The sequence below is a fragment of the Scyliorhinus canicula genome, chromosome 16 (genome assembly GCF_902713615.1).
Source record: "Scyliorhinus canicula chromosome 16, sScyCan1.1, whole genome shotgun sequence".
Taxonomy (NCBI): domain Eukaryota; kingdom Metazoa; phylum Chordata; class Chondrichthyes; order Carcharhiniformes; family Scyliorhinidae; genus Scyliorhinus; species Scyliorhinus canicula.
In genome coordinates, this window is record NC_052161.1 from 77160221 (window position 1) to 77184537 (window position 24317).

At 46.5% G+C, this 24317-nt stretch overlaps 1 protein-coding gene across 5 annotated transcripts in view; it reads left to right on the forward strand.

Annotated features, from left to right (window-relative positions):
- The window catches only part of mypn (myopalladin), a 356035-nt gene that overhangs the window by 18781 nt on the left and 312937 nt on the right, over window positions 1–24317 (forward strand). For 4 of the 5 annotated variants that reach the window (XM_038822204.1, XM_038822196.1, XM_038822201.1 and 1 more), the window contains exon 2: window positions 21420–22382. In XM_038822204.1, the coding sequence (XP_038678132.1) occupies window positions 21421–22382 (962 nt within the window). In that variant the 5' untranslated portion in view covers window position 21420. Of the gene's footprint in view, window positions 1–10481; window positions 10692–21419; window positions 22383–24317 lie in introns of those variants that run through there. The other variant, XM_038822199.1, reaches the window with a different exon arrangement.

The window sequence follows — 24317 nt, forward strand, 5'->3', positions numbered from 1 at the left end:
TAGCAGGTTCAATAAAGCGTATTGAACCGACATCACAGTTTAGAGTCTACTTTCAAGTACAACTGCATCCAGTTGCAGTCCGTGTTACCGCAGGGTGAATAACACGACAAGGACTTTATCCGGTGGGTGCGATTGCTGTACCAGGCGCCTGTGGCAAGCGTACGTACGAACTGGCTTAGGTCGGGGTATTTCAAATTGCACCAGGGGATGAGGCAAGGGTGCCCCCCTCCATGCTATTATTTGCTCTAGCCATGACGTTGAGAGCTTCAAGGAACTGGCAGGGGCTGGTCTGGGGGGGAGGGGGGTGGAGTATCGGGTCTCGCTCTATGCGGATGATCTCCACCTGTATATTTCGGACACATTGGAGGGGATGGGGGAGGTCATGCGGATAATAAGGGAATTTGGCAATTTCTCGATATAGATTGAACGTGGGGAAGAGCGAGTTGTTTGTGATTCAGGCTAAAGGACAGGAGAAGAGACTGAGAGAGCTGCCGCTGAGGAGGGTAGAGAAGAGCTTTCATTATTTGGGTATACAGGTGGCCTGGAAGTGGGATTTGTTGCATAAGCTTAATCTGACCCGGCTGGTGGGACAAATGGAGGGGGACTTTAAAAGATGGGACATGCTCCCGCTGTCACTGGCGGGGAGGGTACAGATCGTGAAAATGACGGCCCTCCCTAGGTTCTTATAGCACGCCTTTCGGGACTTGAGGGAGGAAACCGGGGCACCCGGAGGAAACCCACGGACACACAAGAGAACATACAGACTCCGCACACACAGTGACCCCAGTCGGGAATCGAACCTGGGACCCTGGCCATAGTGCTAACCACTAAAATGATCCCTGGAATGATGAGCTTGTCAAATGAGGAGCAGTTGAGGACTCTGGGTCTGTACTCGTTGGAGTTTAGAAGGATGAGGACGGGATCTTATTGAAACTTACAGGATACTGCGAGGCCTGGATAAAGTGGACGTGGAAAGGATGTTTCCACTAGTTGAAGAAACGAGAACCCGAGGGCACAGCCTCAGACTGAAGGTACGCTCCTTTAAAACAGAGATGAGGAGGAATTTCTTCACCCAGAGGGTGGGGAACCTGTGCAACTCTTTGCCACCGAGGCCGTGGAGACCAAATCACTAAGTGTCTTTAAGACAGCAATAGATAGGTTCTTGAATAAGGGGATCAGGGGTTATATGGAGAAGGCAGGAGAATTGATATGCAAAACATATTAGCCATAATTGAATGGCAGAGCAGACGCGATGGGTCGAATGGCCTAATTCTACTCTTATGTCTTTTGATCTTATGGTCAGAATGATCTCATTAAATGGTGGAGCAGACTCGATGTGCCGAGTGGCTTATTCTACTCCTACGTCTTTTGGTTTGTCAGCTGTGGTGGTTGGAGATGGCAGTTTTAACCTTGTTCTATTCTACATATTCAGTGATAATCCTCTGCCACCATTCCCTTTTTCCCCACCAGTAGAGACAGTATTTCACTGTTTGCCAATATTAAAGTCCTTAGGATCCACTCCAATTTTAGTTGCTATGCCTCTCTCTGCACTAGCCACAACTACCATTTTGTCACAGATCTGAGTTTGTTGCAGATAGTGGGTACCACACTCACATCATCCCACATCATTGCCAAATCCCCACCTCTACCCCACCTCCCCATATCACCCTCCTCTATCAATGTGTGGATTTTTATTCTCGCCACTCCCAAGTTCTGATCTCCTGACCCCAAATCAGCTGCCCACGAATTTTGGTGCATCTTCTAACGCATCTCAGTCAAGTCCAACTCTGTATTTCTTGTCCATTCTATCTCTCTGTCCCATTTAACAGCCCAGCCCTGTTTCCAATTTAATTAAGCGTGGATTGGATTTCTGTATCAGCAAGGTCTGAGTGTAGTGGTGTAATGTGACAGAATGAGGGGATTACCACGGCAACACAGAATCTGGGTTGTTGAAGCACTGCCTGAGAGAATCATGTCTTATCCTGGAATTGTGAACAACGTTTTGCAGCCTGGATGAAATCTCAATTTTCATTTGACATTGGTGTATTGCCTAACTTGGGGGTGGGGAGGGGATGGAAAGGGATGGGGGTGGGGTGGGGTCTGCGGCACCTAGAGTTTGGCCATTGTGATGGCAAATTCACGCCACCATTGTCATGGCTCTGCTGTCCTGTTTATGCTGAACAGAGAGACACAAAGTGAAGCCCATATATTTATAATTGTCCAGTGATTTGTTCTCGTCTCATGAAATGTGTGAATCTGTCCAGTTCACTGGTAAATCAAACAGGAAATAATGTTGCAAATATCTCACTCCAGTAACAAAATTATATTAAGGATTCAGATGAAAGGGATGCCTCAGCTAACTTATTCTCAACCTCTCAGAAGACCAGCTCCATATTGTTCCATTATTGTCTTTGAGGGAGCAATTTTAATTTAACCTGCCTATTGGGAAATTGACAAGTGCCAGTGCTCTGCTGGTTTTACACCTGTCCAATTTTACTGACTACTGAAGCCAATTTTCTACTTGGCAAACTACATGAAAGTGACTGCTGTCTGACCGCTGTTTAGCATTCCATCCAAAGATTGGCGCTTTTCACACTGCCATATTGCCACACTGTCAATTCTGTACAAGATTCACGGAGATCATACACCTCAGTGCTCTTTTGCTGCTCGACTAACAACCTTTTGATACATCAGCAGAAATCTACATCTTAAAGGAGGCAGAAATGTTTATAAGAACATAAGAACATAAGAACTAGGAGCAGGAGTAGGCCATCTGGCCCCTCGAGCCTGCTCCGCCATTCAATTAGATCATGGCTGATCTTTTGTGGACTCAGCTCCACTTTCCGGCCCGAACACCATAACCCTTAATCCCTTTTTTCTTCAAAAAACTATCTATCTTTACCTTAAAAACATTTAATGAAGGAACCTCAACTGCTTCACTGGGCAAGGAATTCCATAGATTCACAACCCTTTGGGTGAAGAAGTTCCTCCTAAACTCAGTCCTAAATCTACTTCCCCTTATTTTGAGGCTATGTTCTGCTTTCACCCGCCAGTGGAAACAACCTGCCCGCATCTATCCTATCTATTCGCTTCATAATTTTAAATGTTTCTATAAGATCCCCCCTCATCCTTCTAAATTCCAACGAGTACAGTCCCAGTCTACTCAACCTCTCCTCGTAATCCAACCCCTTCAGCTCTGGGATTAACCTTGTGAATCTCCTCTGCACACCATCCAGTGCCAGTACGTCCTTTCTCAAGTAAGGAGACCAAAACTGAACACAATACTCCAGGTGTGGCCTCACTAACACCTTATACAATTGCAGCATAACCTTCCTAGTCTTAAACTCCATCCCTCTAGCAATGGACAAAATTCCATTTGCCTTCTTAATCACCTGTTGCACTTGTAAACCAACCTTCTGTGACTCATGCACTAGCACACCCAGGTCTCTCTGCACAGCAGCATGCTTTAATATTTTATTGTTTAAATAATAATCCCGTTTGCCGTTATTCCTACCAAAATGGATAACCTCACATTTGTAGGGAGGGAATCAAAGAGCTTTCGCTCAAGGCATCTTGTAATAACTTCAAGAATTGGCTCCAGATTTAGATTTAAATTTAGATTTATTGTCACTTGTACCGAGGTACGATGAAAAGTATTGTTCTGCGTACAGTCCAGGCAGATCACTCCATCCATGGAAAAGCATAGGATATATGATAAATACACAAAGTAAATACATATACATAGACATCAGGTGAAGCATACAGAGTGTATTGCGCCACAGTAGAGAAGATGCGTGGAGAGATCAGTTCAGTTCAAAAGAGGGTCATTTAGGAGTCTGGTAACAGTGGGGAAGAAGCTGTGTTTGAATCTTTTGGTGCATCTTCTCAGACTTTTGTATCTCCTGTCTGATGCAAGAGGTTGGAAAAGAGAATAACCCACGTGGGAGATTTAAAGATTATGCTGCCCACTTCCGCGAGGCAGCGGAGGTGTTGACTGAGTCAATGGATGGGAGGCAGATTCGCATGCTGGACTGTGCTATGTTCACGACTATTGGTAGTCACTACTTTCTGTCGTAACTGGCTCCACCAGTTAACGTAGAATCATAGAATTCCTACAATGCAGAAGGAAGCTATTTGGCCCTTGGAATCTGCACTAACCCTCTGAAAAAGCAGCCTAGCTTGGCCCATTCCCCTGCCCTATCCCTGTAACCCCACCTAACCAGCACATCTTTGGACTGTGGGAACAAACTGGAGCACCCGGAGGAAACTCCCACAGACACGGGCAGAGCCTGCAACTCCATACAGACAGTCACTCAAGGCCGGAATTGAACCCGGGTCCCTGGCACTGTGAGGCAGCAGTATTAACCACTGTGCAACACTGATAGCCATTGCGCCATTTATAAGAAACAACATTTTCTTTCAACTATAAACAACTATTTATGGAGTGCTTTGAAACGGTCTTTCCATTCTCAGCTCTAGGTTCCAACTGCGGGGACAAGTCTCAACATGTCCCAATGAATTCTCAACTTCCCTCCCTCATTGGACTAGCAGGTCAAGTGACTGCTCCCTCAGAGAACGTTCCTCAGAGGGGCTAGCTACTATACCTCTGATACTATAGCAGCCAATAGTTGAATGATTAAAATAGGGGCAACCAGTCTCCCTGTTGCCCAGGCTCTGGGTCCCTGAGCTCAGAGGCAGAGTAATGATGTACAGGTTGGAGTGCATATGTGCATACCCATAGTTGTGTCAGCATGATGTTCAGATTGTCCCTCCAGGTCAGTTGCCAGCCAGTCTGTCATTGGGGACAATTGGCGCTTCGAAGACTGGGTAATCACAGTGCACATGGCCTCTGTGGACACTTCCACAATCTGGGTCAGAGCACACAATCCAATTAGTTATACACACCAAATCTCCACACAGCTCACAATGGATCTCCAACATCTTTCATCTAACGGACAACTCCAGAACTTCATCATCCAGCTTGGAATCAGTTCATGGATCACATTGGACACTTCTCTGTCTGCCCGAGGCGTGCTCCACCACACTCTCTGGCAGCTGTACATACAACTGTGAAATTCCCTCACCAGAGTGTGCCCACCGTTGGCCTGATCCGCTAAATCGAGGTGCGAGTATCTGCGCTGGTGCTTGGCGCGGTGAAAGTATGTGACGCTGCAACTCTGAGGGTTCTTGCTTATCCTTGGAGGGAATTGATGGTCCAGGCTCTCTGTCGTGTTCCACGGAATAGACTTCACCTGCGCAAGACATGGTGATAAAAGGATATTGGTTGGCATTGAAGCCCACTCCATGGGTGTGCAAGCTCACAATGCTCAGCACCATGAGAATCATGTATAATATGAGCTATGACCCATTGCAATCGTCACATCATCACAGCACACCCTGCAACAATATCACAAGTTTTCCACCAGGGAGCCTCCCTGCCTTTGAATGCCAAGACAATCATTTTTACATTTTTGGAAGCATGCCAATCACCACTACTCCTCCCATGTGCCTTCTCCCGGTGTCCCAATTTCAGCCACTTGCAACCTCACCAGATCCTTCCTTCAGTCATGCCTTTGCCAATGGACTTTGATGAAGCCACTGAGGAGATGAGGAGAACCTTCAGTTCTACCTCTCTCATTGGCATGGTGGGCATGCTTCTCCTGAAAGTAGCTGTAACATTGCAATAGCACACACTCTTAGGTTAGTTGATGTCAGCCCACCTGCAATGTGACAGAAATGCATGATCACCACAATGCTTGGCTGGCAAGACCCTTACGAACCTTCCTCATGTATACAAGGCCACCCTCATGGAACCAACATGACGAATCTACAGAAGCACCTGAGCAAAGACCAATGACACTGCTGCATAATGCTGCCTTGGACCTCAGCATTCTCAAGCCTTCCCTGCAGCTTACTGGCAGAAGGATAGACATAATGAAGAGTTACTCACCTTGACCAACCTCAAGAGGTCATTCAGCCTCTTTTGCCATTGCGTCCATGTGTGAGGCATGATGCCTACACTGCTGACCTCCGCTGGCACCTCTTGCCAGGCTCCTGGCAGAAGGTAGTCACATCTGGTAGGCACAGCCTGGAGGAGGACGCACAGGGATTTGTCATTGAACCTTGGGGCTATTCTTGCTCTTCTCTCCTCTGTCCATCCTCACTCATTTGCCGCGGACATCTATGGAGGAAGACAAGCTAGAACTAAATAGCTTCTCTTCTGTTAAGATCTTGGAAACATGTTCAGGGTCAAATTGTATGACCATCACTGTGGTCAGTGGCAAGAAGCAACTTAGAATTTGCACTATTCAGTAAAATGTTGAACGTTGAAAGTGGGCAGCAGGGTAGCACTGTGGATAGCACAATCGCTTAACAGCTCCAGGGTCCCAGGTTCGATTCCAGCTTGGGTCACTGTCTGTGCGGAGTCTGCACGTTCTCCCCATGTGTTAACCTTGGGTAGGGTGCTCTTTCCAGGAGCCGGTGCAGACTCGATGGGCCGAATGGCCTCCTTCTGCATTGTAAATTCTATGTATTCACACTTACGTGCAGCCAAGCCTGGTTCTTTGCTGAATACATTCGATAGATGTATGGAGAAAGCACACACGTGCTGGGTCATCTGACCCTGTGCCAGGTAACCCTTTGAATGAGTGACCCTGACCTCCTTCTGGGACAGTGCCAACAACTTTGGATGTTGAACACCCTGTCCCGCAACACTGATGGGGTGGGCTTTGGAAGTATACTCAGTCTGGAAACCCACCCTCAGGCCTGAAATGGTATAATTGCCGTTTTATATGGCATATTTGAATGACAGGGGTGGGAGTCAGAATGCCTTTCACTTCTGGGTGGTGAGTCCTGCCCACCGCGACTGGGCATATTATTCCAAGTCCAGGAGGGGTGAAGCCATGGAAGGAGTTGAAAGCAAGGTTCGGGATACTAAATTTAACAGACCAGGAGCCATTACAATTCAGAAGGAAGGAGGTGAATGAGACTTGGGGAACGTTAAGGTGCAGGCAACAAGTGCTTTGAATGAACACAAATATATTTTAGCTGGAAACATAGAAAATAGGAGCAGGAGGAGTCCATTCGGCCCTTCGAGCCTGCTCCACCATTCATTATGATCATGGCTGATCATCAAACTCAATAGCCTGTTCCTGCCTTCTCACTCGTATCCTTTGAACCGTTTAGCTCCAAGAATGATTTCTAATTCCTTCTTTAAAATATATAGTGCTTTGGCCTGAACTGCTTTCTGTGGTAACGAATTCCACAGGCTCACCACTCTATGGCTGAAGAAATTTCTCCTCATTTCAGTCCTAAATGGTCTACCCCGTATCCTCAGTCTGTGACCCCTGGTTCTGGACACATCCATCATTGATAACATCTTCCCTGCATCTACCTTGTCTAGTCCTTTTAGAATTTTATAGATTTCTATGAGACACCCCCTCATTCTTCTGAACTCCAGCAAACATAATTCTAACCGACTCAATCTCTCGTCATTTGTCAGTCCTGCCATCCCAGGGATAAGTTTGGTTAACCTTCGCTGCACTCCCTCGAGAGCAAGAACATCCTTCCTCAGATAAGGAGACGGAAACGGCACACAATATTCCAGGTGTGGCCTCATCAAAGCCCTTTATAATTGCAGCAAGACATCCCTGCTTCTGTACTCGAAACCTCTCGCAATGAAGGCCAACATACCATTTGTCTTCTTTATTGCCTGCTGTACCTTCATGTTTATCTGCAGTGACTGGTGTATGAGGACACCCAGGTCTCATTGCAAATTCTCATCTCTCAATCTGTGGCCATTCAGATAATAATCTGCCTTCCTGTTTTTGCTACTAAAGTGGCTAACCTCACATTTATTCACATTATACTGTATTTACCATGCATTTTCCCACTCACTCATCTTGTCAAAATCACTCTGAAGCATTGCTGAGCCAACCTCACATCTCACCGTCCCACCCAGCACTGTATCATCTACAAATTTAGAGATATTACATTTAGCTCCCTCATCTAAATCATGAATATATATTCTGAATAGCTGAGGTCTTAACACTGATCCTTGTGGTACCCCACTAGTCACTGCTTGCCACTTGGAAAAAGACTCATTTAATCCGACTCTTTGTTTCCTGTCTGCCAACCAGTTTTCTATCCATCTTCATGCACAACCTTCAATCCCATGCACTTTAATTTTACATGCTAATCTCTCAGGTGGGACCTTGTTGAAAGTGTTCTGAAAGTCCAAATAAACCACATCTACTGGCTCCCCTTCATGAACTCTACCAGTTACATCCTCGAAGAATTCCAGTATATTTGTCAAGCATGATTTCCCTTTCATAAGTACAGGCTGGCTCAGTTCGATCCTGCCAGTGCTTTCAAGTGCTCTGCAATTTATTTTTTAATGGACTTGTGTATTTTCAGATAGAAAAGAGGAGGCTGACCAGGAGAATATTGGAATTGTCAAACACAAGGAATGAGTTTTATTAGCAGAAGAGCTGAGGCAGGGGTGGGCAAACTTTTCCGTTCAAGGGCCACATTCAGAAATTCACAATTCACAAAGGGCCGCATAGTATCTTAAGTAAAATAATTACTTCACCCGGTTATGATTCTGGGCGCCTCATATAGAACATAGAACAGTACAGCACAGAACAGGCCCTTCGGCCCTCGACGTTGTGCCGAGCAATGATCACCCTACTCAAGTCAACGTATCCACCCTATACCAGTAAGTAACCCAACAGCCCCCCCCATTAACCTTAAAAAAAAATAAAAAAAAAAAAAAAAAAATTTAAAAAAAAAATTTTTTTTTTTTTTTTTTAATGACTTGGTGGGCCGCAGAAATACCTTTGGCGGGCCGCATGCGGCCCGCGGGCCGTAGTTTGCCCACCCCTGAGCTGAGGTATGCTGGGCTTGAGCAATGTTATGGGATAGGAAGAAGGCAGTCTTAGTGATGGGGCAGATGTTTTGTTGAAACTCATTTTAGGGTCAAGCACAGCACCAAGGTTGAGAATGGTGTGGCTAAACTTTGGAGAGTTTGGCCAATGGGCGAGATCTTTCGGCTGTTCACGCTGGCGGGATCTTCCCTCTGAACTAATGGTGCAGACCCGCCCTGGGTTTCCCAGCAACGGAGGGTGGATTCAATGGGAATGCCATTGATTATAATAATGTTTTTTTGTCACAAGTAGGCTTACATTAACACTGCAATGAAGTTACTGTGAAAAGCCTCTAGTCGCCACACTTTGGCACCTGTTCGGGTATACAGAGTGAAAATTCAGAATGTCCAATCCACCTAACAGCACCACTTTCGGGACATGTAGGAGGAAACCGGAGCACCTGGAGGAAACCTATGCAGACACGGGGAGAACGTGCAGACTCCACACAGACAGTGACCCAAGCCAGGAATCGAACCTGGGAACCTGTGAAGCAACAGTGCTAACCACTATGCTACCGTACTGTGGGACCAGAAAATCCCACCGCATTGGAGAGGATGTTGTTGTAAACATCATCAAAGTTTACTGATAGGTCGAGAAGGAATAGTTTATGATAGTCGCAGGCACAAACAACGCAATTCGTGACTTCGATTAAAAAGGCAGTTGCAGTCCTGTGGCAGGGCCAGTCACCTGATTGGAGGGATTCAAATATGGAAGTGTGGGGGGAAAATGGACCCAGATTTGAGAAGTGACAACATGTCCAATATTTGTGGAGAGGAAAGTGAGGTTGGAGATGGGACAGCAATCTTCTGAGACAGTGGGATCAAGCGGGGAGGGGTGATCATAGATTTGAAGGGATTGGGCTGGTAAACCTGAGGAGAGAGAGCCATTAATAATATCAGCTAACATGGGTCCCAAGAGGTAGGGTGGTCAACCGTTTGAGTGGAGTCGGACTGAGACATAGAAGTTCTGCTGATGGAATCAAAAAGTTCCTCAATTTTGGAATATAAGTGGAAATCACTTCTTAAATGTTTGTTCTGCATTCTTAAATTCAGAATGTATGATACCTTACAGCTTTTCTTTTTACAAATGTTATAAGCGAGTACAAACGGGTTTCTTTGAACAGTAAATCAGCACATGGATCTTTGCAACAAAGGCGATTGGCATGTCGGAGCTATTTTTAGGAGTACCCACCTGTTGAACGGTCACTGGGGAATAGAATGAAAAATGCTTCAATGTCGTTCATCCACACTTTTATTCTGAAATTACAGTCCTTAATTCTAATCTTTAGATTTTACAGGGATGTAATGTGTCCTGAAATAATACAAAAGCAATGCTCTATGGAATAGCCCCACTCCCCATTATGTTTTGTGCTGATCAATCAGTGAAGATTTCTGGCATATCCATTGGAGTAATGTTATAGGCCAGGCTTTGAGACTGTGTCTTAGGTGCTGCTATACATTGCTCACAGTCTCCCATCCAATGAGGTGAGCATGTCCTAGGCACATGGTCTCGTCTGCCGAAAATAACTTCGGACCCAGTATGCTGACAAATGCTACTTGTGTCGTGGTGACAGGTTGCCCATTGCTTATTACCACTACCTCACCAACGTCAAGGTTAACTTTCAACCAACCCCCCGGGCTGTTGGTTCCTCTAGTCCCAAGTGTCTGCAAGATTGCAGAGGTGTCCCACATCTCATCTCTCAGCTTCTACTGGGTAACTGCCACTGCTAGATTCTCACATCACACCATCCACTGGGCCAGTCAAAAGGTATTGTTTTATTGGTTTAACGTAGTATTAATGTATTAACTAGCTTGTAGAGACAAATATAGAATTGAAAGTAGCATGCTGTCTCACATACACTCGCAAAGCCTCTGTGGTTCTATTCAACTCCAGTGCTGAGAATTTGATTTAAATGTCGTCATTGGGTTTCGTTTGAGCTCGAGTTCAGGACTTGTTGGATGGTGTATTTTTATCTTATTAAGCGACTGAAGCGATCGCTTGCCACAGATGAATTAGCTATTCAGCTGACGTCACAGATTCTTATCAAATGATCTCATCTCCCATCCATTCTGGGGTCCATTTCTCAAATTCAGTTTCATTACAAAGTCGGTTCTCAGTTTGAAACAAATTTCAGATGACTCAGGGTCTGCTTTGATTTTTGTATAGTAATATGATATCACGGCCTATAATTAGATTATTGCTTCGAGAGGATTTGCTCCTAGAATTAATGTACACAACAGCTGCAGAAAGAGTTCTGGAAGGGCAATGTTTCCTCTGCTGATTTCTGCTGTTCTGAGTGTCAGCAACATGTGGTCAGCTGAGAGCAATCAATGCATCAGTAATATTGACTGGTCGCATAAACATAGATTTAATATCGCCAACTTTCAACCTCTCAGGTATTGAGGTAGGACCTGCACTGAGATAGCTTACATGGAGATTTCCTTCAAAGGCACAGGTTAGACACTGCACTACGTCAGCAGACAGAAGCTATCAGCATTTAAAAAGCAGACTTGAAAGATTTTTTTTCATTTATTCATAGGATGTGGGTGTCGCTGGCAAGATCAATATTTATTCACCAACCCTCCTTGTCTTTGAGGTTGTGATGGGGTGCTGACTTCCTGAGCTGCTGTTTGTGTGGTGTAGGTATACCCACAGTGCTGATAAGGAGGGGGGTCCAGGACGAATAATTGATTCCGGGTGATATGTTACTGCACAGTATCTTTTAAGACTAAAATGGTACTTTGTGAATGAACCACCTTTTTATAAATTAAACCCAAACTGAAATATATAGAAAAACAGAAATGATTTCGAAAGTGAGGCTATCGAGAGGACACATTCAGCAGAGGTGTTTGGAACAGTGAGAGCGAACCTTCAAGTTTGTGTTTCTAATGAGATAGTTGTGTTTGAAGGGAGTGTGAGTTGGAATTATGGAATTAGATGAACAGCATGGTCCCCCCAATCTTCCATCATCCGCTTCCAGTGAACATAGCTTACTACAGGGTCATAAGAGTGTGGAATTACTCCCAGTCATAGAGTCATAGACTCCACTGAATCCCTACAGTGCAGAAGGAGGCCATTCTGCCCATCGAGTCTGTACTGACTCTTTGAAAGAGCACCCTACCTAGGCCCAATCCCACACGCTATCCCCGTAACCCTTTAACCCTCATCTGGACACTAAGGGGCAATTTAGCATGGCCAATCCACCCAACCTGCGCATCTTTTGACTGGCTTTGCTCATGTGTCCATATTCTACAAGTAGATAGCTCCAGGAACAGTTTGAAGAGGCCTGTTGCACTAATTCTTTCAAACTCTGTCTTCACTTTGTGGTCTTGAAGTCAATTGCAATCCTATTAGGGGCTGGTTTAGCGCAGTGGGCTAAATAGCTGGCTTGTAATGCAGAACAATGCCTTCAGCGCGGGTTCAATTCCTGTACCGTCTACTCGAACAGGTGCTGGAATGTGGCGACTAGGGGCTTTGCACAGTAACTTCAATGAAACCTACTTGTGACAATAAGCAATTATTATTATTATTAACTGTCCCACTCTATGTCCATTATCATGATTTGTGTAACTAAGAGCTAAAGCAATGCATAACATGGGGCCTGAAATCCCTCAATTAAAGGATGGCAGAAAGGAGGAGGTATTGTCATTGGACTGGTGACCCAGGGTCATGCTCTGGAAACCCCGGTTTGAATTTCACATTGGCATATTGTGGAATTTGTGTTGAAAAGTCTAACGATTGTCGTAAAAACCCATCTGGTTCGCTAATGTCCTTCAGGGAAGGAAATCTGCCGTCCTTACCTTGTCTGGCCTACGTGTGACTCCAGACCCACAGCAATGTGGTTGACTCTTAAATACCCTCTGAACAAGGACAATTAGGGATGAGAAACAAATGTTGGTCTAGCCAGTGAATTGCAACTCCTGCAAATGAATTTTTAAAAATGATTCACTTCACTGCAAACTAGACTTGGTATGTAAATATACCCTTAGATTGATGATCAGCACGGTAGCATTGTTGTTAGCACAATTGCTTCAAAGCTCCAGGGTCTCAGGTTCAATTCCCGGCTTGGGTCACTGTCTGTGCGGAGTCTGCACGTTCTCCCCATGTGTGCGTGGGTTTCCTCCGGGTGCTCCGGTTTCCTCCCACAGTCCAGAGGTGTGCAGGTTAGGTGGATTGGCCATGATAAATTGCCCTTAGTGTCCAAAATTGCCCTTAGGGTTGGGTGGGGTTACTGGTTTATGGGGATCGGGTGGAGGTGTGGGCTTGGGTAGGGTGCTCTTTCCAAGAGCCGGTGCAGACTCGATGGGCCGAATGGCCTCCTTCTGCACTGTAAATTCTATGAAATGATCCTGAAGTCAGGAGGTGATCGATACAATGAGAGTATACCATTCTTCAATTATAAAGGTCACAATTTTTAAATTCATTCACGGGATGTGGGCATTTATTGCCCATCCCTAGATGCCCTTCAGAAGGTGGTGGTGAAGTGTCTTTTTGAACCGCTGCAGTCCATGAAGTGTAGGTACACCCACTTTGCTGTCAGGAGACAATTCTATAATTTTGACCCAGTGATAGTAAAAGAACGTCGATAAATATATTTTTTCATTCATGGATAATGTGGGCATCGCTGGCTGTGCCAGCATTTGTGGCCCATACCTAACTGCCCTCGAGTGGCTCAGTTGGCCTTTCAGAGGGCATTTAAGAGTCAACCATGTTGTTGTTGGTCTGGAGTCGCAAGTAGGCCAGACCAGGTAAGCATGGCTGAGTTCCTTCCCAAAAGGACATTCGTGAACCAGGTGAGCTTTTTACGACATTCGGCAATTTAAATTTAACCATCTGCAGTTGTGGTATTTTAACCTGGACCCCAGACCCCTTCAGTCTTTGGATTACTGGTTCAGAGACAATAGCACTGACGAGACCATCAATTTACGCGACACGTGGTTAGAAGTGAACAGTGGTTTTAATCGTCTTACAACAGAGCCTGCCTGTGACAAGATGAACTCCAGATGAACTGGCAGGCAGGCTCTCAGCATCAACCTTTATACTTCCGGTTAGGGGGAGGAGCCGTGGGTGGAGCCAAGGGTGGAGCCCAGTACAAACTCCCGTACACTCCCAGTGCATCTCCCCCTAGTGGCAGAGCAGCGCAACTGCTCGTTTGCCGAGCTTACAAAGACATAGTACAACATGTATAATACAGTGTGAATTACGCTACTGTGATTCACCACATTCACCCCCTGTTAAAAAATCAAGTCCGGCGGGGGTGGTGGCTTACAGATTGAGTCTGTCCGGTGGCCGAGTTGTCCGCTGTGATCGGCGGAGCACCGGGGTTGCAGCCCCTTCTGGTGGCTGGATGAGCACCGTCGGTTGGGGTACGATGGCGGACTCTGGGGGCGATTCCGCCCGAGCTTCGTACCCGTCTGGTTCGACTGGGGACTGGGGGCGCTGGGAGCTAGCTGGCGGGGCGCGCAAAAAAAATCTAGCGAACTGGTAGGTGCGAGGGCGTGGGGGGCGGATTGGGAGGGATGTAGTGTGAGGGGTACCTCGGCGGTGGTAGTGGGGGGGTTGGACCCTGAAGATGCTAGGACCCGGAGGGATACAGTGCCCTGACGGCCGTCAGGAAACTCTACGAAGGCGTACTGGGGGTTCGAATGCAGTAGGAACACTTTCTCTATGAGTGGGTCAGTTTTGTGCGTCCTGACGTGCTTCCGGAGGAGTACTGGGCCCGGTGTCATCAACCATGCCGAGAGCGAAACCCCTGTGGTAGTGCCCCTGGAAAAAATAAAGAGCCGCTCGTGAGGGGTCTGGTTGGTAGCGGTACATAAGAGGGATCGCGGAGCGCGTCGGGGAGGACTTCTTGCCAATGGGAGATCGGGAGATTCCTGGACCGGAGGGTCAGTAGGATGGTCTTCCAGACCGTCGCATTCTCCCTCTCCACCTGACCGTTCCCCCTGGGGTTGTAGCTGGTAGTCCTGCTCGAGGCGATGCCCTTGCCGAGCAGGTACTGACGCAGCTCGTCGCTCATAAAGTACGAAGTGTACATAGCTGGGGAAACCAAACAGGATGAAGATAGTATGCAGGGCCCTAATGACTGTGCGGGAGGTCATATTGGGGCACGGGATAGCAAAGGGAAAACGGGAGAACTCGTCTATTACGTTCAGGAAGTACACATTCCTGTTAGTCGAGGGGAGTGGCCCTCTGAAATCGATAGCGAGGCGTTCAAAGGGCCTCGAAGCCTTGACCAGGTGGGCCCTGTCTGGTCTGTAGAAGTGCGGTTTGCAAATCGAGCAATCCCTGGTGATGGCTTTTACCTCCTCGGTGGAGAAAGGCAGTTTTCGGGCTTTAATGTAGTGGGCGAGCCGGGTGACCCCCGGGTGGCAGAGGTCATTGTGGATGGCTTTTAAGCGGTCGCTCTGTGCGCTGGCAGACGTCCCGCGGGACAGGGCATCTGGGGGGCTCGTTGAGCTTCCCCGGTCGATACATAATATCGTATTTGTAGGTGGAGAGTTCGATCCTCCACCTCAGAATTTTGTCATTTTAAATTTTGCCCCTTTGCGAGTTGTCAAACATGAAGGCAACCAATCTTTGGTCGTTGATGAGGGTGAACCTTCTACCTGCGAGGTAGTGCCTCCAGTGACGAATAGCCTCCACAATGGCTTGTGTTTCCTTTTCAACTGAGGAATGTCGGAGTTCTGAAGCGGAGAGGGTTCGGGAGAAAAATGCGACTGGTCTCCCTGCCTGATTTAGTGTGGCTGCAAGAGCTACCTCTGAGGCATCGCTCTCTACCTGGAAAGGGACGGATTCATCCACCGCCCGCATGGCAGCCTTGGCGATATCCTCCTTGATGCAGTTGAAGGCCTGGCGAGCCTCAGCTGACAGGGGAAAAAGTGTGGCCTTAAAGAGTGGGCGGGCTTTGTCCGCCTATTGAGGGACCCACTGGGCATAATACGAAAAGAATCCCAAGCACCGTTTGAGGGCCTTGGGACAATGAGGGAAAGGGAGTTCTAAGAGGGTACGCATACGGTCCGCGTCGGGACCCAGGACTCCGTTTACCACGACATAGCCGAGGATGGCTAGTCTGGCTGTGCGGAAAATGCATTTCTCCTTGTTGTATGTGAGGTTAAGCTTCTGGGCCGTCTGGAGAAATCGGTTGAGGTTGGCATCGTGGTCCTGCTGGTCATAGCCGCAGATGGTGACGTTATCCAAGTACGGAAACGTGGCTCGCCCATTCGGCCCGTGGATCGCACGTGGCGGGCGGCGAGGAAGGTGGCGTCCAAGATGGCGGCCCCCATGAGTCGCCTGTGGTGGACCGCGTGGTGGGGGTCTGCCAAGATGGCAGCCCCCATGGATCACACGTGGTGGGTGGGGGCGGAGTCGGGGCATAGGCTGCTGCGTTCCGGGGTCTGCGGGCTTGCGAGTGCGGAGGGTTATTACTTTGTGCTGCTGGAGGTTTAGGGGCTGGGGCCTTCCTTGCCAGGCACACTCTGGCGTAGTGGCCTTTTCGCCCGCAGCTGCTGCAGGTCATGTTGCGGGCCGGGCAGTGCTGCCGCGGGTGCTGGGGCTGGCCACAAAAGTGGCAGGCTGGGGCAGCATGGTGGCTGGGTGGCCGCGTGGCGCAGGCCTGGGGGAGTCGCTGGTCGGGGGCCCATGACGGCATCGCGCAGTCGGCAGGAAACGAGCTGAGGCTACGAAATGAGACCTCCATAGTTACATAGAACAGTACAGCACAGAACAGGCCCTTCGGCCCTCGATGGTGTGCCGAGCAATGATCACCCTCCTCCAGTGAGTTGTTTAACTGGCCAGCACCATTCACAGTTGGTTGTAGCAGGGTTCCAGAGCTTAGATCTGATCAGCTGGTTGTGGAATCGCTTAGCTCTGTCTATTACGTTTTGCTTATGCTGTTTTGCACACAAGTAATCCTGTGTTGTAGGTTCATCAGGTTGACACCTCATTTTTTGGTTTGCCTGGTGTTGCTCCTTGCATGCTCTCCTCCACTCTTCATTGAACCAAGGGTGATCCACTGGCTTGGTGGTAATGGCAGAGTGGGGGATATGCCAGGCCATAAGGTTACAGAGTCTGGGTGAGTGCAATTCTGCTGCTGCTGATGGTCTACTGCCCCTCAGGGGCCTCTTTACCTTAGTTGGCTGGACAGCTGGTTTTTTTATGCCAAGCGAGGCTAACTATGTGAATTCAAGTCCCATACCGGCGGAATGTATTCATGACAGCCCATCTTCTCAATCTTGCCCCCCGCCTGAGATGTGGTGATCCTCAGGTTAAATCACCACTCATCAGCTCCCCCGCCCTCAAAGAAGACGCCTATGGTCATCTGGGACATTGGCTATTTGGCTTTACTTTACTGCGCCTCATGGCTGCCCAGTCTTAAGTTGCTGGATCTTCTCTGAATCTATCCCATTTGGCACGGTGGTAGCGCTGTATAACATCAAGCTGAATGGATGGATTTTTGTTTCAGCTAATGTCATTGTACTGAGTTAGACCGCTTGACGGCTCTGGAGCTGCGGATGGACTCACTTTGGAGCATCCGCGATGCTGAGGAGGTCGTGGATAGCACGTTTAGCGAGTTGGCCACACCGCAGGTGAAGGTTACTGAGGGAGATAGAAAATGGGTGACCAAAAGAAAGAGCAAGAGTAGGAAGGCAGTGCAGGTGTCCCCTGCGGTCATCTCCCTGCAAAACAGATATACCGCTTTGGATACTGTTGAGGAAGATGGCTCACCAGGGGAAGGCAGCAGCAGCCAGGTTAATGGCACCGTGGCTGGCTCTGCTGCACAGCAGGGCAGGAAGAAAAATGGCAGGGCTATAGTGATAGGGGACTCGATCGTAAGGGGAATAGACAGGCGGTTCTGTGGACGCAATCGAGACTCCAGGATGGTATGTTGCCTCCCTGGTGCAAGGGTCAAGGATGTCTCGGAGCGGCTGCAGGACATTCTGGGGGGGGAGGGTGAACAGCCAGCTGTCGTGGTGCACATAGGCACCAACGATATAGGTAAAAAACGGGATGAGGTCCTACAAGCGGAATTCAGGGAGTTAGGAGTTAAACTAAAAAGTAGGACCTCAAAGGTAGTAATCTCAGGATTGCTACCAGTGCCACGAGCTAGTCAGAGTAGGAATGTCAGGATAGATAGGATGAATGCGTGGCTTGAGAGATGGTGCAAGAGGGAGGGATTCAAATTCCTGGGGCATTGGGACCGGTTCTGGGGGAGGTGGGACCAGTACAAACCGGACGGTCTGCACTTGGGCAGGACTGGAACCGATGTCCTAGGGGGGGTGTTTTCTAGAGCTGTTGGGGAGGGTTTAAACTAATGTGGCAGGGGGATGGGAACCAATGCTGGAAGTTGGAAGGTAGTAAAACAGGGACAGAAACAAAAGGAAGTAAGGGGAAAAGTGCAAGGCAGAGAAGACATAGTCAGAAATCCATAAGGGCGACAGTACAAGGTACAGTGACTGAGGGGAGCACACAGTGAATAGGCCCAGTAATAACAAAAGGAATAAAACTGGAGATGTTAAGATTCAAAACAGAGGTAAAAAAACCAACATAAGTGTACTTTACCTGAATGCTCGTAGTATTCGGAATAAAGTAAATGAGTTGGTGGCACAAATCATCGTAAATGACTATGATTTAGTGGCCATTACTGAAACATGGTTAAAGGATGGTCACGACTGGGAGTTAAATATCCGAGGGTATCAAACTATTCGGAAGGACAGAGTGGATGGTAAGGGAGGTGGTGTTGCTCTGTTATTTAAGGATGACATCCGGGCAATAGTAAGGGATGACATCGGTGCTATGGAGGATAAGGTTGAATCTATTTGGGTGGAAATCAGGAATAGTAAGGCGAAAAAGTCACTGATGGGAGTAGTCTATCGGCCACCAAATAGTAACGAGATGGTGAGGTAGGCAATAAACAAAGAAATAACTGATGCATGTAGAAATGGTACAGCAGTTATCATGGGGGATTTTAATCTACATGTCGATTGGTTTAACCAGGTCGGTCAAGGCAACCGTGAGGAGGAGTTTATAGAATGTATCCGCGATAGTTTCCTAGAACAGTATGTAATGGAACCTACGAGGGAACAAGCTGTCCTAGATCTTGTCCTGTGTAATGAGACAGGATTGATTCATGATGTCATAGTTAGGGATCCTCTCGGAAGGAGCGATCACAATATGGTGGAATTTAAAATACAGATGGAGGGTGAGAAAGTAAAATCAAATACTAGTGTTTTGTGTTTAAACAAAGGAGATTACAAGGGGATGAGAGAAGAACTAGCTAAGGTAGACTGGGAGCTAAGACTTTATGGTGGAACAGTTGAGGAACAGTGGATAACCTTCCAAGCGATTTTTCACAGTGCTCAGCAAAGGTTTATACCAACAAAAAGGAAGGACGGAAGAAAGAGGGAAAATCGACCGTGGATATCTAAGGAAATAAGGGAGAGTATCAAATTGAAGGAAAAAGCATATAAAGTGGCAAAGATTGCTGGGAGATTAGAGGACTGGGAAATCTTTAGGGGGCAACAGAAAGCTACTAAAAAAGCTATAAAGAAGAGTAAGATAGAGTATGAGAGTAAACTTGCTCAGAATATAAAAACTGACAGTAAAAGTTTTTACAAATATATAAGACAAAAAAGAGTGGCTAAGGTAAATATTGGTCCTTTAGAGGATGAGAATGGAGTTTTAATAATGGGAAATGAGGAAATGGCTGAGGAACTGAACAGGTTTTTTGGGTCGGTCTTCACAGTGGAAGACACAAATAACATGCCAGCGACTGATAGAAATGAGGCTATGACAGGTGAGGACCTTGAGAGGATTGTTATCACTAAGGAGGGAGTGATGGGCAAGCTAATGGGGCTAAAGGTAGACAAGTCTCCTGGCCCTGATGGAATGCATCCCAGAGTGCTAAAAGAGATGGCTAGGGAAATTGCAGATGCACTAGTGATAATTTACCGAAATTCACTAGACTCTGGGGTGGTCCCGGTGGATTGGAAATTAGCAAACGTGACGCCACTGTTTAAAAAAGGAGGTAGGCAGAAAGAAAGAAATTATAGGCCAGTGAGTTTAACTTCGGTAATAGGGAAGATGCTGGAATCTATCATCAAGGAAGAAATTGCGAGGCATCTGGATAGAAATTGTCCCATTGGGCAGACGCAGCATGGGTTCGTAAAAGGCAGGTCGTGCCTAACTAATTTAGTGGAATTTTTTGAGGACATTACCAGTGCAGTAGATAACGGGGAGCCGATGGATGTGGTATATCTGGATTTCCAGAAAGCCTTTGACAAGGTGCCACACAAAAGGTTGCTGCATAAGATAAAGATGCATGGCATTAAGGGTAAAGTAGTAGCATGGATAGAGGATTGGTTAATTAATAGAAAGCAAAGAGTTGGGATAAATGGGTGTTTCTCTGGTTGGCAATCAGTAGCTAGTGGTGTCCCTCAGGGATCCGTGTTGGGCCCACAATTGTTCACAATTTACATTGATGATTTGGAGTTGGGGACCAAGGGCAATGTGTCCAAGTTTGCAGATGACACTAAGATGAGTGGTAAAGCGAAAAGTGCAGAGGATACGGGAAGTCTGCAGAGGGATTTGGATAGGTTAAGTGAATGGGCTCGGGTCTGGCAGATGGAATACAATGTTGACAAATGTGAGGTTATCCATTTTGGTAGGAATAACAGCAAACGGGATTATTATTTAAACGATAAAATATTAAAGCATGCCGCTGTTCAGAGAGACTTGGGTGTGCTAGTGCATGAGTCACAGAAGGTTGGTTTACAAGTGCAACAGGTGATTAAGAAGGCAAATGGAATTTTGTCCTTCATTGCTAGAGGGATGGAGTTTAAGACTAGGGAGGTTATGTTGCAATTGTATAAGGTGTTAGTGCGGCCACACCTGGAGTATTGTGTTCAGTTTTGGTCTCCTTACTTGAGAAAGGACGTACTGGCGCTGGAGGGTGTGCAGAGGAGATTCACTAGGTTAATCCCAGAGCTGAAGGGGTTGGATTATGAGGAGAGGTTGAGTAGACTGGGACTGTACTCGTTGGAATTTAGAAGGATGAGGGGGGATCTTATAGAAACATTTAAAATTATGAAGGGAATAGATAGGATAGATGCGGGCAGGTTGTTTCCACTGGCGGGTGACAGCAGAACTAGGGGGCATAGCCTCAAAATAAGGGGAAGTAGATTTAGGACTGAGTTTAGGAGGAACTTCTTCACCCAAAGGGTTGTGAATCTATGGAATTCCTTGCCCAGTGAAGCAGTTGAGGCTCCTTCATTACATGTTTTTAAGGTAAAGATAGATAGTTTTTTGAAGAATAAAGGGATTAAGGGTTATGGTGTTCGGGCCGGAAAGTGGAGCTGAGTCCACAAAAGATCAGCCATGATCTAATTGAATGGCGGAGCAGGCTCGAGGGGCCAGATGGCCTACTCCTGCTCCTAGTTCTTATGTTCTTATGTTCTTATGTTCTTATAACCTGGAAATTGTTTTTATTCATGACAGAATGCAAGAGGACAACTTTGAAGCTTCCACGTCCATATCTCAACTTCTGAGGGAGAGCTATTTAGCTGAAGTCAGAATACATCAAGATCACTGTCAGAAAAGCAGGTCAGAAGGTACTTCACAGCATATATATTATGTCAGTAAAACTGGGGTTCCCCAAGATTTAGATGGTCAGGATGAATCTCCTGACTTGTCTGCATTTTTGAGTCAGGAAGAATTGGACAAAAGCGTAAATTTAGCTCAGCAAGCCATTGCCCAGTGTTCTCATGAAGTCAAGAAAGACGAAAAGCAGATCAATGTAGGTTGCCCCACCAAAGATTTATCTAACACTTTGAAACCCGCTGGGAATAGGAACGTTTTAGATCCTGCACGTTCCTCAGGTTCCCCAGAGCAATTGAACAATCAATCGTACCACTGTGAGAACTTAACCAGGAGTCCCAGCAACTTGAAAGAAACACATAGAGAATTCAGGAAGCAGTCAAAGAACAGCCCTTACTCTACTGAAACAGATGCGAAAAAAGATTATTTAACTAAAGCTGCGGATTTTATCGAGGAGTTATCTTCACTCTTTAAGACAACAAGTACAAAGCGGGTTAAACCTAGAACCTGTAAGAACTCTCGAAGCAGGGTGCAGACAAAATCCCACTCACAGGCTCAATATTCATCTTGGTCCGTTGACGAGAGGGAGAGGACACACGTGCCATTATCAGCTCAGGACTACGAAGAAACTATACCGAAGGAGGAATCTGAAGAAATAGCACAGGCCCCGGTTCTATCAGCAGGCACCGAGACACTAACAGCAGAAGCTAAAACGACGGAAGTTCAGTCAACTGAAGTGCACACTGAAGGGAGTGAAGGGGATCCTCCACGCTTTATCCAGCGATTAAAGAGCAGGGAAGCAGCAGAAGGAAGCAGGGTCCAGCTCGAATGTGTTGTGACAGGATTACCAACACCAGACGTAAGGTAAGTGCCACCATAGGTTTGTGTTTACGAGTTGCAAAATTGGTTTGAGGTAATTAAACAGATTTGGGGGTTAATTCCCAGGCCTCAACTGGTCAGTATTCAATTTTGTTGGCTGTTATTGCATGGGGAAACGTTCAGGTGCACCCTATGGATGATTTCTGACCATGGTTTTAAATGTTTTGAAAACTGTGTATGGTTGTGTCTGAATTTTGAATCTGAGCTCCTGGCCAGAAGGATCTGCACCGACAAAGTAATGTTGAAAAATTAGTCCTTTTTATCTTTTAAGTATGTCGGAAATTAGACTTTTGTTATACAATGGTGTTTAAGGAAAATAGTTCAACTTTATAACCTGTGAAGTATTTCTATAGATTTGTAAAATCCTGCTAAGTAGCTGTTATTTTCTATTTAGCTTTATTATAATAACTTGTCATTAATTTATTCAGCTTCTGGCTTCAAGAATTGAATGATTTTAAGTGATAAACATAGATTGCAATGTGTGTGATCTGGAAAAAACTTCATTCTGAGTTTGCAAAGTGTAAGCAACCAAAAGGATTCAGTGAAATTTGAGGAAAGCTGGCGATTTACTTCCACCTAGTTTTGCAAGCATTGTGCAAATCATTGGGCCTTGAAGTGAGCTTGTTGCATTTCAGCTGTTTGTTGTTGCTTAAGATGACCTGAAACTGTTTGGTAGCCTTGCTCGCACAGTATTCAAGTTGCCCTTTGTTTTGTTAAACGTGTCATGATTTATGACATTGAAAAATCGCTAATTGTCTATAACATATAATTTAAGCATTACCTGAATACATATTTAGATTGACAATGTCTGATCAGGCATTTCATTATTCCACCATCACCAGGGAGTTTGCTAACTTGTCATTGGCTTCACAGAACTCTCAGTGAAAAATGTAACATCTTAATTACAGGTGCATACACATGGATGCTCAGTATAAATTGTATTCAGTATTGAGACAACGGTCTTCTGCACTCACCTTTAAGTTTCTGGTGGTCACCATTACCAACAGTCTGTCTTGGTCCACTCATGTTGATACAACAGATAAGAAAGCCCAACAACGTCTCTTCTTCCTATGGAAGCTAAAGAAATTCGGCACTCCTGCATCGGCTCTCACAAACTTCTTCTGATGTGCCAAAGACAGCATCCCATCCGGCTGCATCACAGCCTGGTATGGCAACTGCTCGGCCCAAGATCGCAAGAAACTAGTGTGGTGAACTCAGCCCAATGCATCGCACAAGCTTGCCACCCTTACATTATCAGAGACTCCTTCCACCCAGGCTTCACCTTCTTCCAGACCCTTTATCAGATAGAAGATACAGAAGTCTGAAGACGTGTACACCCAGACTTAGGAACAGCTTTTTCCCCACAGCTACCAGACTCAAGAACAAAGAAAAGTACAGTACAGGAACAGGCCCTTCGGCCCTCCAAGCTTGTGCCGACCATGCTGCCCGTCTAAACTAAAATCTTCTACACTTCCTGGGTCCGTATCCCTCTATTCCCAGCCTATTCAAAATGCCCCTTAAATGTCACTATCGTCCCTGCTTCCACCACCTCCTAGTTCCAGGCACCCACTATCTTCTGTGTAAAAAACTTGCCTCCTACATCTCCTCTAAACCTTTCCCCTCGCACCTTAAACCTATGCCCCTGAGTAATTGACCCCTCTACCCTGGGAAAAAGTCTCTGACCATCTACTCTGTCTATGCCCCTCATAATTTTGTAGACCTCTATCAGGTCGCCCCTCAACCTCTTTTGTTCCAGTGAGAACAAACCGAGTTTATTCAACCGCTCCTCAGAGCTAATGCCCTCCATACCAGGCAACATCCTGGTAAATCTCGTCTGCACCCTCTCTAAAGCCTCCACATTCTTCTGGTAGTGCGGCAACCAGAATTGAACACTATATTCCAAGTGTGGCCTAACTAAGG